Source organism: Balaenoptera physalus (assembly GCF_965194825.1).
Source record: "Balaenoptera physalus genome assembly, chromosome: 13".
NCBI classification, from domain to species: domain Eukaryota; kingdom Metazoa; phylum Chordata; class Mammalia; order Artiodactyla; family Balaenopteridae; genus Balaenoptera; species Balaenoptera physalus.
Window position 1 is genome coordinate 16,415,363 of NC_138892.1, and position 18,724 is coordinate 16,434,086.

Sequence of the window (18,724 nt, forward strand, 5' to 3'; positions counted from 1 at the left end):
ATACAAACCTTACTGCACTACAAATGAATAATATAACGGCACTGAAAAGGTAAGAAAGAGGGGCTTCCCTGGTGGCGCAGTGGTTGGGAATCCGCCTGCCAATGCAGGGGACACGGGTTCGAGCCCCGGTCTGGGAAGATCCCACATGCCGCGGAGCAGCTGGGCCCGTGAGCCACAACTACTGAGCCTGCGCGTCTGGAGCCTGTGCTCCGCAACGGGAGAGGCCGCGGCGGTGAGAGGCCCGCGCACCGCGATGAAGAGTGGTCCCCACTTGCCACAACTAGAGAAAGCCCTCGCACAGAAACGAAGACCCAACACAGCCAAAAATAAAAATAAATAAAATAAATAAATTAAAAAAAAAAAAAAAAAAAGTTGTAGCACTGAGTGCAACTCTTTAAAAAAAAAAAAAAGGTAAGAAAGAAAATAACTAACCTGAGTAACTTCAGAAAACAGTATTTTGATTGGATACAGCAAAGACAGAAAAGCAGTATACAAATATTACTAAATTTTATTCTCACAGAGTGATGAATTAACAATTCTGAAACTACTTTATGTATATCCTAGGATTGAATAAATAAGTAACTATAGCTCTGTCTACTGAGACTTTAGTACCCATATCTTGGTGTCTAAACACTACTCTCCAATAAAAGAGACTAAAGCTCCTTGGAGAAATGATTGATTCCAGGCTGGGACAGGAAAAATACAAGATGAACCACATCTCATGGTACCAGAAAGTAAAGGAGGGCTCGAAAATTCACAGGGGCATGTTGAAAGGATGCAGCAGTCAACTTGATGAATCTCCCTATGGCCAAATCTGGGACCATGTGAGAAATAAAACAATGATAGTACTGGATTATGATGCATAGAATAAAATAAACATCCATGAGTTCATATTGATATAAATAAAATTACGGATAGAGAGTAAATGAGGGGAAGGAAAAGCTCTTCCTCACAGTAGAATTCTAATATTAATGTAGAAAGAATGACGGAAATAGAGACTTGCCAATAGGTAAACACCACAGCCATTACTGTTGTAGGTAATTGCTACAACAATCATCAATGCATGCTAAAAGTAGTGGGTAAAGTGCAATGAGAAATAAGATATTTGCATAGTCTCGAAGGATCACCTTATAAGATAGTGATTAATTACTAAAGGAAAAATTGGTAACTTTACAGTGGAGAAACCTGGAAGATACCATCTTAATCAAGTGAACAAAGTTAAAATCACCAGCCGTTAAACATATTGACATCTGTACCCCCTGATATGGTACAGTGAGAATGACACGAAGCATCGCTTCTGTGGTATTCTGGACAAAAAGGCATAACCCAATGTAGCCATGAGCAAATACCGTACAAACCCAAATCAAGAACTTTCTACAAAACGACTGACCAGAATTCTTCAAAAGTGTCAAGGTCATGAAAGACCAAGAGAGTTTGAGGAACTGTCATAGATTGGAGAGGATGAAGGACATATGACATATGAACATAATGCAGGTCCTGGATTGAATCCTGGACCAGAAAAGGACATTAGTGGGAAAACTAAGATTTGTAGATTAGTCAACAGTATTGTATCAGTGCTAATTTCCTAGTTTTGCTAATTATGCTATGGCTACGTAAGATGTTAATATTAGTATAAACTGGGTGAAGTGTAACATGGGAACTCCTTGTCCTATTTTTGTAATTTTCCTCTAAAATTGTTTTTAAAAAAGTTTAAACCTAATAGTTTCAGTAACTTCTCACTCATAACTACCTGTTATCCTTAGCTTACCAATTAAAAATTAAGCATTTGATAAATATCTTCCTATTAAACAGATAAAAGGAGAATTATGTTAAGAGTCTTGACAGCAACTACATTCACTACAAAAAAATGTTAGACATAAAATAGCAAATTAAGAGCAGTTGATTCCTTACTTTAAGTACCACATGGGGTCAGCATCACTCGTAACCTTTTCATTGGCTTTCATTATTTTCTTTATCTGCAGGGGAAAGAGTAACATGAGGAAAGACTCTGGCTTCCAGTTAATTCTTAACCATATCCTTTTCCAAGATCTGATGCTTACCTCTACATTAATGAAATAGTTAAATGAATCTATATGCTGTTTCACAAGGCCTTTCACCTAAACAGATAAAAAGTAAAAAGTAGGTTAGCAACAAAATAGCGGATTACACAATGGATCTCACCTGATCCATAAGTTTTCCTCAAAACCAAAGTGAGAAAATAAATCCATGAATTTTACTTAGCAAAGCTTCACATTTATGTGTCCTCATTCCATCTCTCCTCCATCTTACTAGAACACCCTCAAATTTTCCTCCCTCAAAAACAATCTGACCTTTGGAATTCAAGATATGAGTACCTGAATATACCTAATGACTTTCCATGAGCTAACAAATAAGGCAGGATTTTCTCTACGTGCTTTGAATTTACAAAAAAAATCCAAGAAAAAATACAGCAGTTGAGCATCATCTCTTCAACCCTCAAACAATGTCTATTTTCTTTCTTGTCTTGCTCCTATGTAAGCCGTTTTATGATTTCCGCATATCTGTCTTTCAAATCACTTTTAGAAGAATGAAGGGAAAAAACAAGGATCTCTATTAAGAAAACCAAAAATAATTGCATTTAAAATTGGAAGCAGAGTGAACATTAGGGACCTAAGATCGATCAGCTGGCAGTGACCTCCTTTCATCTCAGAAGTCAGTATGGCTGCACAAAGCGCTATGAAAAACACTGAAACGATAAACATATAGAATCCAGTCTTAGGATTTAAAGGACTGTAATATATTCATCTTTTTACATTAATCTTCAAACACAATTAGTTCAACACTTCTAGAACACTCTCAACAGACAGATAATCACAGGGCCTTTGCTTTAATTCCACCTCCTTATTCAGGATCTCACTGGCTTACAAAGCAGCCATCCTATTATGAAATAGTCCTGATTGTTAGGGGAAAAATTCACCCTTATAATGATCTGCAGTCTGCCTTCCCCCAGTTTCCACCCCTTGGGCTTAACTGTCTTTTCTGGAGAAAATGCCTGCTCTACCACAGTGTGTTTAGTTATCACATCTCTCTCTCATGTTCTCACTTCCAGGCTGAACAGGCACTTCCACTATTTCTCGCAGGCATGCCTTCCAGACCCTTCAGCAGCCCATGAACTGCTCCTGAGTGCGCTCCACTTTGTCATCACATGGATGCCCTGAACTCACCGACAATCCTCCACAGTCTGACCAGTGTACAGTGGGGCTACTACGTACCTCCCTCATTCTGGATAGTTTACCACTGCTATTAAAAAACAAGGTCACATTACTGGCTGATCAACTAAAACTCAAAAGGTAATTTTTATGTTCACAAAAGAACGCTATTAAGTCAAGCACACCCCATTTGGTACTTGTGCAAAACTAAGAGGGACTTACATGAGTCCCTCTTCACTGCTGTCACCCCAACCTAACGTTCCAAGTCTTGATTCTACCTGCCCACAGCACTGCAGCCTCACAAGCTTCAAGTTCCTGTCTTCAGTTACGTATTAAAAATCTTTATATTTTTGTTCTTGGACAAATATATTTCAAGGTGGTCTGAGTAAAAGAGAACCCCAACTTTAAATGAATGAAATAGCTGTAGTCTCATGTCTCTGTTAAGTTCTCTACCTTGTCAACTACAAAGTGGCATTTTCCATTGGCACCTGCCATCTAAGCACTAATATTCTAGTCAACAGTTCAGAAGATTGAAGGTTCAAGTCCCTTCATGGTTGCCATAGTAACTGTCGACTTAAAAAAAACACGCAACATGAGAATTGCAAGTTAAGTTTTATTTGGGGCAAAATGAGGACTGCAGCCGGGAGACAGCATCCCAGATAGCTCTGAGAAACTGCTCCAAAGACGCAGGGGGTAAGGTCAGTATATATGTGATTTTGGTGAAGGGGGAATACATGCAATCAAGCACATATTTTTTACAGAAGGTTTCTCCTAGTCTCGTGAAGGTTACTGCTAGTCACGAGGAGCAGACGTCACCATGAAGGATATTAGTGCTTTTCTAGATATGAGGAGATACAAGAATTGGGCTCATAAAATTGGCTCCTGAAAATATCGAACTATCGGGCTTCCCTGGTGGTGCAGTGGTTAAGAATCCGCCTGCCAATGCAGACAACACGGGTTCGATCCCTGGTCCAGGAAGATCCCACATGCCGCGGAGGAACTAAGCCCGTGAGCCACAACTACTGAAGCCCGTGTACCTAGAGCCCGTGCTCCGCAACAAGAGAAGACACCACAGTGAGAAGCCCGTGCACCGCAACAAAGAGCAGCCCCTGCTCACCACAACTAGAGAAACCCCGTGCACAGCAACGAAGACCCAACGCAGCCAAAAATAAAAATAAATAAAATAAATTTTAAAAAATATATATCTAACTCTCTGAAGACCTGTTTTGCCAGTTTTTCCCAGAGCACACAGTGCCTCATTTCTGCTCTCCACCTGAACTCCTTTCAGGGGGTGTTGGAAGTCAGCAGCTGCAGTAGCACATGATTTAATCCTTGTAGAGGTAGATGGCAAGTGCCAATGGAAAATGCCAATATGTAGTAGACAACGTCTTCTTGGACCACATACCACCAACTGTCTCCTCTTTTTTGAATCATAAATCCTACCCCTTCTCCTCTGCTTATGCATATATATATATATATATATATATATATATATATATAGTTCCCTTTGAAAAAGAAAAAAGTCATAATTAAAAACAACAACAACAAAAAAACTTCCCTTGACCTTACTATCATTTTATTTCATTTTTGGTTACTTAAAACTTCTTCAAGAGCTTCCTATTGCTGTTAGAAGAAAAGCCAAAATCCTTCACATCAAATTCCTTAACCATAAAATCTGGTCAGAAATCTGGCCCTGACAGCTTCCCAGCTTCAACTCCCAGCACTCTCCCCTCTGCCTATTAACAGAAAACTAAGTTGGACAAAACTCTACTCATTTTTCAACTCTTCATTCTTTCACTTAGTGAGATGCTTCCAACATTCATCCATGTTGTAGCATATGTCAGCACTTGATTTCTTTTTATTGCCAAATAATATTCCATTGTATGGATATACCATATTTTATTTATCCATCCATCAGCTGATGTTCATGTGAGTTGTTTACACTTTTTGGCTATTATGAATAATGCTGCTATGAACATCTGTGTAAAAGTTTTTGCATGGACATATGTTTTCATTTATCTTGAGTAAATACCTAGGAGTAGAATCCCAGGATCAGACGGTAACTATGTTTAACCATTTGATGAACTGCCAGGCTGTTTTCCAAAGCGGCTGCAACATTTTACATTCCCATCAGTAGAGCGTTAGGGTTCTGATTGCTCCACAACCTCATCAACACTTGCTACTGTCTTTCTTTTTTTGACTATAACCATCCTACTGTGTGTCAAGTGGTCTATCATTGTGGAACCTGCTACTACTCAGCATAAGCTCTTTAAAATTGAAATTCAATAATAATAGGAACCTTATAATCTGTAGTTCCTCTGTCTAGCCACTCACCGGTTCCAGCCAAGCAGACTGGACTCTGTTTCCTACAGACCCCGTGGAGGCTCCTCTTGAGCACTTTTATTAAGCCATGCTCCCTGCACCCTACCTTTCAGCTCAGTTCATTCCTTTCCTCTTAAGATGTGGCTTACATCTCACCTCCTTTGGGAGGCCCTCTCTGACCACTTGTGGCATCACTCTTGCCAACAGCACTTTGGTTTGTATTATTCATGTGCCATGCTACAATGTATACTACTTCCTATCTCTAAAATAAGATTAGCAATCCCCTAACTAGTATTTTATAGATAGGGATACTGCCTTATAATTTCTTGTATTTCTAAAACCTAGAAAAGCACACAGTTGTACAAAGTCAAAAAATGATGGTGAAAAAAAATTAATTTTAAAAAAGGCTTATTTCTTGACTCTTCATTGGAAAAACAACTAATTATTATTAAATATTAATTACCTTTAAAAATGCTGGAAGCAGCCGCCATTTTTCCTGTGAATCAGAACAATAAAAGTATCAGAACTCTGTGCTAGCAATCACAATATTTTCATAAGTTATTTTAATGTACCCAAAATGACTCACTTCATCACAGTAAGCAAAAGAAAGTAAATGAAAACAAAAAGAACAATTTTTACATTGCAGCCACTTTTATGGCAATCATATATGTGCTGTGTACATGTATACAAACATGTACACACACAAGTATATATAAACCACAGATTTCTTGAATAGAATATACTTTAATCTCTTCTTGGTCACTCAAGATTCCAAGTACTTTTCATCTTTATTTTATTCTCATGACACTTCCTGAGTAAGCAGGGTTTGCCAGTTTGAGGAAGGGTAAGTTTCAGAGAGTCTGGTGTGGAAGCTAGGTCTCTCAACACAAAGGGAGTTCTTTCTCCCCCTTATTTTCTCTCAACTAGTGCCCGGTCAGAGCTCAGGCTGCAGAAGGATATCACATGGTGTCCACCTCCTACTTTAAATGGCTGCAAACTGCCACACTTCTTGAGTTCTTAGGCCTGCTCATCACACCTTCCTGAGGTCGCAAACAGCCTACCATGATAAGACTCTTCATGAATGGTATCTAATCTGCTAATGGGAAATTTGACAAACGGTTAGACCTGAGTCTTAAGTAAGAATACACAGTTTCTGAGTAAGGGCCCCAGGATCATGTAAGACTTTCCAAGAACTGTAAACTTTTTTACTTTGAGTAACAGGAGAAGCATTGGAAGGTTTTGAGCAAAAGAGTGAAAAGATGATGTGACTCATTTTAACTGGATCACTCTAGCTGCTGGGGTGAGAACAGGCAAGGTTAGAAGGAGGGAGATCATTTAGGAGTTCACTGCAATACTCCAGGCCGATAACAATATGGGTAGTGAGAAACTGCTGGCTAGGAAACTCAATGTGAAGTTAGAGCCAACAGGACTTGAGAGTAGATTCGATGGAGACTCTGAGAGAAAGAGGAGTTGAGACTGACACCTTCGAGTTGCCATTTCTGGAGATGAGGAGGATGCTGGATTTCTGGATGCTGTCAGAGCAGCAGGTTTAGGTGTGCAGGGGTCATCAGGAGTTCGGTTGGGGGCATGTTAAGTTTGAGATATCCATTTGTCTATTTGGAGATGCCAAGTAGACAACAAATATAGGTCTGGAACTTGGGAAGAGAGTGGCCTGGAGATCTAAATCAGGGAGAGGTCAGCAAATGGATGGTAGTTAAAGCCGTATAACAGATGAAATCACCTACAGAGTATATAGGTGGAGAAGAGTTCCATGAAGTGAGATCAAAAACACTCCAACATTTAGAGATGAGGAGCAGAAAGCACATCTAGCAAAGAAGACTGAGGAATGGCCTGAGAGGGAGGCAGACAACCTGGAAAAAGTAAAAACATTTTTCAAGAAAAAAGGTAGGTGGGGGTAGGGGGTATGTAGAAAATCTCTATACCTTCCTCTCAATTTTGCTGTGAACCTAAAACTACTCTAAAAAAAGTCAAATGTTAAAAAAAAAAAAAGAAGTGAGTCTGGCAAAACTCATCTATGATGACAGAAATCAAAAGGTGTGGTAGGGCACAGACTGAAAAGGGAACTTTGTGGGATGCTGAAAATGTTCTATATCTTGTATGGGGTGCTAGTTATTTGGGTATACATAAATGTCAAAATTAATGTAAATGACCACTTAGTACTCATGCATTTTACTGTATGTAAATCTACAAAGAAGAATGCGAGAAAGATCAGAGAAGACTATATGAGGAGAGTAGAAAGATCTTGAGGAGATCTGGGGGGCGTGGGTGGGGAGAAACAGGTTAGAGAAGTAAGCAGTGGCCAGAATGAGAAAAGGACTCATATAAATATGGTAAGGACTTTAGATTTTGCCCTGAGAGCAATGGGCAGACTGAAGAATTTTAACCAAGGGAGCAACGTGATCATATCTGCCTGTTTAAACTGATGGCTCTGGCTACAGAGCAGAGAACAGACTGTTGGAATGGGACAACAAGTCAGGAGCCCAGGAAATAAGAGATGACAGTGGTTCAGACCTGGAGAACAGGAGAAATGAAGTTTCAAAATTGAGTACGTTTTGTAGTTGGGGGCCCTTAAGATGGGACGGTGGATTGGATGCAGAGGACCAGAAAAAGGAACTGTTATTCCTGAATCAGAAGATTGGAAATGTAGTACTGGTCACTTCACAGCTGTGCAAATTCAGACAAGAAACAGAAATCCTTTAGCCTTATTCCTTCAGCTCTTTGGAGAAGCAGTCCAGTCAGCAGTTAAGGATGAGGGCTCTGGAGTCTGACTGCCAGGGTCCAAAATACAGATCAGCCATTTAACAGCCTTCTGAAACTGGGTGAGTTACTTAACCTCTCTGGGCCTTAAAAATCTTCATTGGCAGAATGGGGCAAAAATATTACTTGCTTCAGATGATTAAATAACATAATGCTCGTTAGGCTTGAACAGAGCTGGCACATATGTGCTCAGTAAATGCTGGCTCTTAAATAGCTGTTCAAGAGCTAAAAATTCAGATCAACTATACTTCAATTAAAAAAAAAAAAGTTAAAAATCCAGTATTGCCCAATGAAGATCAGCAGTGTATTGCAGGCACGCACAGATTGAATCTAACAGACTGATTGTAATTCCATTATTTGCCAAATAATTATTAAAGAAATAGATTTACTGATCCTGTCGGCCATTCTCCTCCTTAAACTTGTCAATGGCATCCCAGGCCTCCTTTAGATGTCTAACAAAACCTTTCATAATCAGGACCCTTATCTGTCACCCTTAATCTCTCCTCTACTTTTCTTCACTCCAGTACTACTGGATTTAATTCCTTAAAAACAGATGGTCTTGCCTCCAGGCTTCCAGTGTCCTGTTCCCTCTACTTGAATCTCTCCCTTGACTATTTCTCCACTTCCCATCCCATGCCAACTAAGATTTTGAGGCCCAGAGAAGTTATATGTACCTTTGCAGAAAATAAAATTACGTCAACATCTGAACTTCATTAGGCAGCTCACTGTAGGGCAGTTATCCTTAACTCCTGAGAATCTGATGAAAGCTACGGGGTTACTCCCCCGAAAACACCTAGGCAAAATTTGGAGTAAATTTTCTCGGCGTTTAAAATACTCCTGCAGCCCAAACTTGAGTTCCGGGTGAAAAGGAGAAATTACTAGCCTGGGATTCAGACGATCTGGTTTTCCCACCACAGCCAGCTGTGGGACCTCACCAAAGTGGCTTAAGCTCCCTGGACCTCATTATCCCTTTATAAGCCGTCAAAGATGCAATACGTCCCCCAAGGTGGGCGAGAGTCAGTCCTCCCCTGACAACACACGAACACAAGAATGCTTCCAACCCGAGAGCCGTGCGCGGGGCCGCTAGGTCTGTGCGGCGGCTGACATCTCCCCTGAGCTTGACCCTTGCACGCACAAGCGGTGGCCGGCTGCGGAGAGGACTCGCGCGCGGAGTTCTGAGCATGCGCGGGAGCCGCGGCCCGCCCCGCTCCGCGGCCAGAGCTCTCCGGGCAACGCCTCCCGAGGACGCATCCCAGCCTCTCTTCCGCTCCCCGCGTGCCCTGCCCTCACCTCTACAGTCGGGATCGGCGCAGCCAGCTGCTCCGGGGTCAAGTTCTCAAACTCCTCCGCAAGCACGTCCATGCTGTTCACGACGAAGCAAGGAGCAAACAGAACCCTCACGCGCGCGTTCGCTGCGTCAGGCAAACTGCTGTACCCGTGCGCAGTGGGAGAGCGGTGCGCGGTGGCCTAAATAGTCCCCGCCGCGCAACTTAATTGGAGGCGCGGAAGAAAGGTTCCGCTTGCTCTCGGTCAGAACCTGCGGTTGAACCCGGATGTGGCTGAGGCGGAGCTTGGAAACTGCACCCCCTGGTGTCGCTCGGAAGTCTCGCCTGGGTATTCTTAAACCTCAGCGGACAGATTTTTTTTTTTTTTTAACATCTTTATTGGAGTATAATTGCTTTACAATGGTGTGTTAGTTTCTGCTTTATAACAAAGTGAATCAGTTATACATATACATATGTTCCCATATCTCTTCCCTCTTGCATCTCCCTCCCTCCCACCCTCCCTCTCCCACCCCTCTAGGTGGTCACAAAGCACTGAGCTCATCTCCCTGTGCTATGCGGCTGCTTCCCACTAGCTATTTTATGTTTGGTAGTGTATATATGTCCATGCCACTCTCTCACTTTGTCACAGCTTACCCTTCCCCTTCCCCATATCCTCAAGTCCATTCTCTAGTAGGTCTGTGTCTTTATTCCTGTCTTACCACTAGGTTCTTCATGACCTTTTTTTTCCCCTTAGATTCCGAATATATGTGTTAGCATACTGTATTTGTTTTTCTCTTCCTGACTTACTTCACTCTGTATGACAGATTCTAACTCCATCCACCTCACTACAAATAACTCAATTTCGTTTCTTTTTATGGCTGAGTAATATTCCATTGTATATATGTGCCACATCTTCTTTACCCATTCATCTGTCAGTGGACACTTAGGTTGCTTCCATGTCCTGGCTATTGTAAATAGAGCTGCAATGAACATTTTGGTACATGACTCTTTTTGAATTATGGTTTTCTCAGGGTGTATGCCCAGTAGTGGGATTGCTGGGTTGTATGGTAGTTCTATTTTTAGTTTTTTAAGGAACCTCCATACTGTTCTCCATAGTGGCTGTATCAATTTACATTCCCACCAACAGTGCAAGAGTGTTCCCTTTTCTCCACACCCTCTCCAGCATTTATTGTTTCTAGATTTTTTGATGATGGCCATTCTGACCGGTTTGAGATGATATCTCATTGTAGTTTTGATTTGCATTTCTCTAATGATTAATGATGTTGAACATTCTTTCATGTGTTTGTTGGCAATCTGTATATCTTCTTTCTCCAGCGGACAGATTTTATCAGTTATCCCACAATCAAGACCAACAACGCGTATTGTCATTTTAAAAATAATTCAAAGAAAACGATAAATGGATAATTTGCACAACTTGAGCCACCGAGGCATAGAATTCATTTAATTTAGCCCCAAACTACACATTGTATAGTATGGAAAAAATAGGAAATTTACCAAATGCCTAGTAGGAGGGGATTGGTTCAAAAATTAAGGTACATGTGTGTGATGGCCTATTATACAATCATTAAAATGACCACAAAGTGAGGAGGAGTTAACTTACCTAGAGAGAAGAGCATAACAGGACAGTAATTAAGATAGTGTTATATTCTAAAAGGGCTAGACAGACGATCCAGGAGTAAATTCCAGCAGAAATTTAGTATGAAAAGATGACATTTTAAATCAGCAGGGAAAAGATGGCTTATCCAAAAAATAATGTTGGAGCTGCTGATTAGCCATTTAGAAAAAAAATACATCTAAGTAAATCCTATACAGATTAAATATTTAAATGTTAACAAAACCTGAGAAGAAAATATAAAGTGAATAAATCCATAACATTGAGCTGTGGCCACCTTCAAGGATAGCAATGTAGTCAGAAATCATAAAGGAAAATATTCATAGATTGGATAATATAATTCTAGCCACAGTTTTATGATTCCACGGAAAATTTTAAATTTTCTGAACAGATGGTTAAAAATCACCATGAATGGTTTTCAAGAAATACAAGTTGGCAGAAGAGAAAGGATTGGTATCCCTAATTTAAAGTGAACTTACAGGGACTTCCCTGGTGGCACAGTGGTTAAGAATCCGCCTGCTAGTGCAGGGGACACGGGTTCCATCCCTGGTCTGGGAAGATCCCACATGCCGCGGAGCAACTAAGCCCGTGAGCCACAACTACTGAGCCTGCACGCCACAACTATTGAAACCCATGCGCCTAGAGCCCGTGCTCCGCAACAAGAGAAGCCACCGCAATGAGAAGCCCGCGTACCGCAACGAAGAGTAGCCCCCGCTCTCTGCAACTAGAGAAGGCTCACGCGCAGCAACGAAGACCCAATGCAGCCAAAAAATTTTAAAAATTAAAAAAAAAAAAATGATAGAGCCTGCCTTGTAGCGGGTTGTGCAGTTATATGAGATCATTTATATAAAGTGGTTAGGCCAGAGGGTAAGTAATTATTTTACTACATTCTGAAAGAAAAAAATTATATTCAGGTTCTCTACCATGCCGGCAAGTGCAGCTGCTGGGACAGATAACTAGGTTTCCTTTCTTCTTCATAAAGCCTTGCGATAAATCCCTAGGTCCCTTTCCCTTGAAAGCTGAACAAGGCTAACATACCAAGCTTAGACATCAAAAGATAAAGCTTCACTTGAAAAATAGAGAACAAGAGGGTACAAGTTGCTAGTACAAACGTACCTTCTAAAAGGTTAGATTAAATCATGGAGGATAAAGTCATACCTGATTTACTAAATGAAATTAGAACATGTTGGGTGTGTCACTATCCTTTGAAGTTGACAGCAAGGACAATAACTGCAGCCGTATATGTACCCTTGAGTTTCTCTGCCAATGACAATATTGGGCTTAATGAACCACGGGTGTGATATGATTTGACAATTTTTGGTCTTATGTACTTAAGTACTCAATCATCACTTCTCACAATACTAAAACCTCTTGAAGCGTGAAAGAGATTTAGGACAAATAAATGAGCTATTGTAATGTATTCTGTCCACATTATGCTTTAGAGTTTGTAGAAAATTTCAAATACATTATCTCATTTGATTCTCACAATAGCTCTGCGAGGCTGTCAGGTAGGTTAGGAAATGGATGTTGAGGGAGACTAAAAGATTGGCTTCAGGTCATATAGCTATGAAGCAGAAGTGAATTCAAACTCAGGACCTGTGACTCTCAGTCCCATGCTTTTACTGAATAATGAGTGGAAAATGTTGGTACCTGACATCCCCAGAGGTAGAACAGGCTGAATTTTAGTTTTAAGAAGGATTCAAGTGAAAAAAATATGTTGCACAAAAGATGGCACTCCCCACACCCATGGCATATTTTGCCAATCAGCCACACAATTCTTTACTGCTTGTCCTGGATTTAGCTTCAAAATCCTCTCAACACAGTGCTCTGGGAGCTAATACTAAAAGATCAGAGCAGACACATGACCTTCAACTTATTTTCATGGGACTTCCCTGGCGGCCCAGTGGTTAGGACGCTGCGCTTCCAATGCAGGGGTCTCGGATTCGATCCCTGGTTGGGGAACTAAGATGCTGCATGCCGTGTGGCATGGCCAAAGTGGTGTGGGGTGGGGCGGGGAATCAGGTAATTCCTGCATGGTCTACTAGGCAATGCCCAGCACTTCATTAACACAAGGACGCAGTAAGTTCTGTTGTTCATTAAAAAATAAACTTATTTTCATAAAAGGAGGATTCATAGGGCTTATTCAAGGAAACTGGAGGCATCCGAGGTGGAGACTGTTGCTAATGCTTACCACTACCCAACACCCACGGCCGCCTTTTCTCCTGGGCACATCTTCCTGACTCCTTTGCAGTTAGGTGGGGCCAGATGACCATCTAGCCATCTAGTCATCAACTAACGATCTAGTTAGTTCTGGCCAATGCACCATGAGTAGAAGTGGGTGATCCTTTTCTTTCCCTTATCTTCTGAGTGAGTAAGGAGACGCTGAAGGTTTCAGGGACTGTTGAGTTACAAGATGGATGGAAGTTGAGTCTCTAAGTGGCTGAATGGAGTAGGGTCCTCGACACACACACGAACCTTCCTAAACTTTGAACTACAATTTGAGAAATAAGGTTATGCTGAGGCTTTGCTCAGCAGTTCATCTACACACACCAATAAAGATTGACTTCAATGACTATGCCCTTCCTGGAATCATCTTCTCGTGTCATTCTTAGAGGTGATGCTGGATTGGGGGACCTCTTCACACATTTCTCCCATTCAAGTTTTAAAGACCTCATGAGTGCACATGATAGTGGATTTGTTTTTCTCTTTCTGCTCCTTCCTGTTTGGAAGAAATCCCTAGTTGGGTGACCTTGGTGGGAACACAGGAGTCTAAGGGTCAGCTACTGTCTTGTTCCATCCCCTGCAAATTAGAGCCTGGGCGCTTGACAGAGATTCTTCCAACTGAATGTTGATATCCGAGACTTTAAATCTTGAGCAAATGAGGCAAAGCAGCAAGGACAATTGAGAAAACAATCTCTGAATCCAGCTTGGCTGAGGTCCTATGCTTGCACTGCCTTGGTTCTTACCCATTTTCCAAGCTTAATTCCCAGGTAAAACAGATTCCATGAGGTACTTAAACCTCTCCAATAAACTCTCTTTCTGCTTCTGTTAGCTAGAGTCCATTTTTACATGGACTCTCGTGCCATGTGTTCATGTGTGAGTGTGTATACACATACGCACACAACACAGAATATTCTAGCACCAACAGCAAGTGTTCTTTGCCAGGGCAATCCTTCCAAAACATAAATTGCTTGTAACCTTCTCCTGTTTCAAAAGATTCAATGGTTATCTCTTTCAGGACAAAACCCTCCCTTTTGAGCATGACATCCCAGAGCCTTTTACCTTGCTTGTTTCCCCTCTCATCACTTCCCCTCTTCTATAGGCTGACCCTTGGCTTACCATTTCTCCACACCGTCGTACCCACTGTGCACTTGGCCTCTTGTGCCTTTCCCTTTCTTGGCAAGTTCCTGCCTACCCTTCATGCTTTAGCTCAAGGGTGACCTCCACGAAACACAGTCTGGTAGTATTTCTTCTAACACTACGTGTATGTGTTTTATTGCCCGAATTACACCTTATTGCAATTGTTCACAAGTTTGTCCTTCTTACTAGGTTACAAACTTCTTCAGGACAGTGTCTGTCTAGTCATCTGTGTATCAAAGATCTAGGATACTTCTTGGCACACCGTAGATGCTCAATAGCTATTTGTTGACTGAATGAACGAATGAACATGACCTGATGGTCTGTGAGGCTCTGGTGATCAGCAGAAGAATCCTTCTAAAACAACTGCAATAAAGACTGTGCAGTATTCCAGCCCTGAGTTACCCAAAGGTGGTTTAGAAAACAAACAGACACCAGCTATCTTGAAATAATTTTTAATGTTTTAAAATTTAACTAGTGCACACAATACATGTTTTAGCAGTAGAAGAATGAAAATGTGTGTATGGTGTTTAATAAAATTGACATTACAAAACAAGACCATGTTAAGAAAATTCTCAAAAGTAGAAGTAAACATTTCAGTAAAAACCAAATAAACAACACGCTAAGGGATAGGATTTTAAAATCCTAATAAACGTAGTTGCCTAAATCCAGACATTGAGATTTACTTTGTCACTTAAAAAAAAAAAAAAAAAAGGCAGAATGCCCTTCATGTTAAATGCATTTTAAAAAAATGTTTGCACATTGTTTTCCTGCTGGCAACTACAGTATAATCAAGTATATAAGAATACCAGACGGATTCCAATCTGATAATAAAAAAGTGTACCACCTGGTCTTCTGGTTAAATATACAGTTCACCTCAGAAAGCAACAAAAAGTTATGCTACACATTACATTTCTCTGTCAGACCCTCCCTGCTGTCCAGGCCCCAAAGTGAACACAGTTGAAAACTACTTCAACTTAAGAGAAAATGAAAACAAAAATCTACAGCACCTTATGATTTCTAAGCATAGGAAACAGGCAGAATGGAAATACAGGAAGAGGGAAACAATGGGTGAGACCAATGATGTGCTCTTCAGTAAAATTCCATTTATACACAGCTGCTCAAATGGACAGGATGGCTGATTTATGTATTGGTCATGTGAGAAAAAAAACTGACTTTCAAAATTTCCTCAAATTCTGGCAGATCCCTCCAAAATGTAAAGACCGGAGATAATTTACTCACACAATCATTTCCTAGAACTTTATCAAATAATTAGGTAGCACCATAATGGTGAAGGTCGTGGTGAGGAAGAAAGGAGCATTATTTTTTACTTCCTACCCACTCTTCCCCATCAAATTACTAAGGTTCAATGAGTCCTCAGAAAACCAAACAATCAAAATGCATTTCATGCAAATAAAGCACTTTCCAGGCTGAGTCCGTCCAAAAGGTAGTACTTCTCTTAACACTTTGGAAGAAGTATGTAATTCCAGGACGGTATGCAGATTTCTCTAGAATCCTGACAACCAGTGCCAGCTTGGCAAAGTTTAATTTAATGCATAAGCATGGCAAATGATGATGATACTTAGAAGAGCATCTTGGTCACAGCAGGTTAAGAATTTAATCAGCGCAGAAGGCATTTGCTAGCACATTATATGGTTAAAAATTCCAAAGTTCAACTGTTTCTTTTTCAGACATGAATTTCACTGAGAATGGGGATATCGTTTTATCAATTTTTCTTCTTCTTACAAGTAAAACAATTCAAACCACTCCTGCCTTATGTAAAAATATTAAAATCTTATATAAACCTTATCAATGGCCTGAGAAATGCAGGGACATTCACGAAGAGATGTGTGCAAAAACTGTTTCCCTCAGAGAGCAGGATAAGTGAGAAGAATCCACCCTTTCGAATAAAATTTTAGAAGGGGTTTGTTTCTATTTTCACTAAATGAACAAGGGAGGTTTTATCTAAAATTTGTATGTAGCTTTAAAATGTATTTAATACATTGAAATTCTAAACAAATACAATTGGTATCACAAAATGTGATTTGGTATATTTGTAGAATTTGAGGACTTATACTGTGTAAGTTTCTATTACACATTAATAAAATTTAACTGTACATTTCAAATACGATTATCCCTTACTTCACATCATTTATTCAGAACATCAATCCCCTTGGTTATGTTCACAACTTTCAACCCTTTAAGAAGCTGTACCAAAGTTAAAAAAATCATTAGATTTGATGTGAAATACAACTCCTTACGGGTTGAATGAATAAGCCAGATTTATATGCTTAAGAAAACATTTACAAGTATTATATAGGTAATATAATTAATTACAAATTGCTTTCTGTTCATTAAAAACATCTCTTTTGGACTTGTAGATGGTACACAAACAGGGTCATTACGACGTGCATGTCTTTGCAATGCTAATATTACTGGATTACACAGATTTGGGCTAACGCTGTGCCACAGACAGGACTGAGAACGTGCCGCATCTGAAATGCCATGGATGGAAACAGACTGGGTACCGAAGTGCTGGGCTTCCAATCTCTTATCCAACGTCAGTTCCTCTTTAGTTAGTAGATGATGAAGCTTCCGCCTTCCCCGTGGCTTCCTCACTGAAGAGCAGCTTTCGAAGTATATTTGCATAAAATGGTCCATACACTTGTTTGTTGAGATTCACAATGTTTGCATATTGCGAGCCTAGCACCTCTAGCTCCTGCTGAATGACAGTGAGGCCTCCTGGCACGGGAGGCATGCATTTTTGAGGGTTTGGCAGACAAAGTAGGCTTTTCATGTATAGCTGGATTCGTTTTTCTGGGGAAAAAGAAGGCATCTTTATCTGTCCCATTATTAAAGCACGTGATTTAAAAAAATGAGAATAGTAATTGTGGTAGGTGAATTGCGGCAACATTCTCAGTTCTTGACCCCTCCCTATATTCATGCCCTTTCCAAAGTAGCCTTGCAGCTCTTCCCATCAAAGACTGAAGTCTGTTTCCCCATGCCTTGGAGCAGGGATGGCCTTACGACTTGCTTTGGCCAATGCAGAATGTGGCAGAAGTGCTGGTATGTGAGTTCCATGCTCAAGAGGCATGGTTTGAACCCACTCTCTCTGCCTACCACCACCATGTAAACAAGCCTGGGCCTGATGAGGGACCATGTTGAGGGAAGCCCAGTTGTTCCATCTTAGGCCATCCTAGACCAACCTGTAGCCAACCAACTCCCAAACACCTAAGAGAGCCCAGGCAAGATCAGCAGAGCTACCCACCCAAGCCACAGCTGACCACAAATGCACGCGTGAGTCCAGCAAGACCAAAAGAACTACCCAGTTGCCCCACAGACTTGTAAGCAGTGACGGAGTTTTAGGGTGATTTGTTATGCAGTAATAGCTAGCTAATAAAACATGCATAGCGTTTTCAGGGTGGGGTGGGGAATCTTTTACAAAAACTGAATGTCCATAATTTTAGTTATGTATCCTAAAGCTGAGTTTGTAAACTGGCACTGCCAGTTTGGTCCACGTAGTGTTTTTTAAAAATAGAAGTCATTTAAAATGAGGGGATTTCACATAGAAAATCAAATTTTTGGTTCTTCTTGAAAAATCTACAGATCTGGCAAACTTGGGGGCCCAAACCGCCGCATGGCAAGGGTGAGCACACGTCTGAGTTTTCACAGGACAGTTAAAGTTGGCACCTGCTGTCCTGGCATAATTAAAAAGAGCACTCTCAAAAGTGTCCTGGGGTGGAAAATAAATTATATGATCACCCCCCATGTGGGCAACAATCTGGAGTCACTAAGGAAGGGCCACCCCAACTGGCACTGCCACCTCCTCCATTCTTCCTGCTTCAGTGCCTCAATGTATCTGCATTTGAGACGACTTCACAGAAGCACGCAAATGCATAAATAAGTGAAGCTGCAGTGGTACTGGACAAGCCTTACATGCCCCAGCCCATGCTGCTCCAAGGATGTTCTCTGGCTTTGGAAACAGAAATCTCACAAATAAGGAAGTTTACTAAGGAAAATACACTCCATCGAATACAGATAACTATATTACTGAAACTTATCTCTAAACACTTCTCCCAAAAATCACACGTTTCAGCCAGACCTGATCTAGAACTCAAAGTCCCCAGTGTCCCATGTCCATATCTTAGCCCAAATTGTTTCCTCTTACTAGACTAGCCTTT

General features: G+C 40.8%; 2 protein-coding genes across 8 annotated transcripts in view; both read right to left on the minus strand.

Annotated features, from left to right (window-relative positions):
* Nucleotides 1-9,712, minus strand: part of POLR3B (RNA polymerase III subunit B) — a 115,127-nt gene extending 105,415 nt beyond the window's left edge. For 2 of the 4 annotated variants that reach the window (XM_082419371.1, XM_082419374.1), the window contains exons 1-4: nucleotides 9,579-9,712; nucleotides 5,974-6,006; nucleotides 2,061-2,117; nucleotides 1,912-1,976 (exon numbers count right to left, since the gene is read on the minus strand). In XM_082419371.1, coding sequence (XP_082275497.1) covers nucleotides 1,912-1,976; nucleotides 2,061-2,117; nucleotides 5,974-6,006; nucleotides 9,579-9,650 — 227 coding nt within the window. In that variant the 5' untranslated portion in view covers nucleotides 9,651-9,712. Of the gene's footprint in view, nucleotides 1-1,911; nucleotides 1,977-2,060; nucleotides 2,118-5,973; nucleotides 6,007-9,171; nucleotides 9,473-9,578 lie in introns of those variants that run through there. The other 2 variants (XM_082419372.1, XM_082419373.1) reach the window with 2 other exon arrangements.
* The window catches only part of TCP11L2 (t-complex 11 like 2), a 45,833-nt gene continuing 36,686 nt past the window's right edge, over nucleotides 9,578-18,724 (minus strand). For all 4 annotated transcript variants that reach the window (XM_082419471.1, XM_082419468.1, XM_082419469.1 and 1 more), the window contains one exon: nucleotides 9,578-17,360. In XM_082419471.1, the coding sequence (XP_082275597.1) occupies nucleotides 17,116-17,360 (245 nt within the window). In that variant the 3' untranslated portion in view covers nucleotides 9,578-17,115. The remainder of the gene's footprint in view (nucleotides 17,361-18,724) is intronic.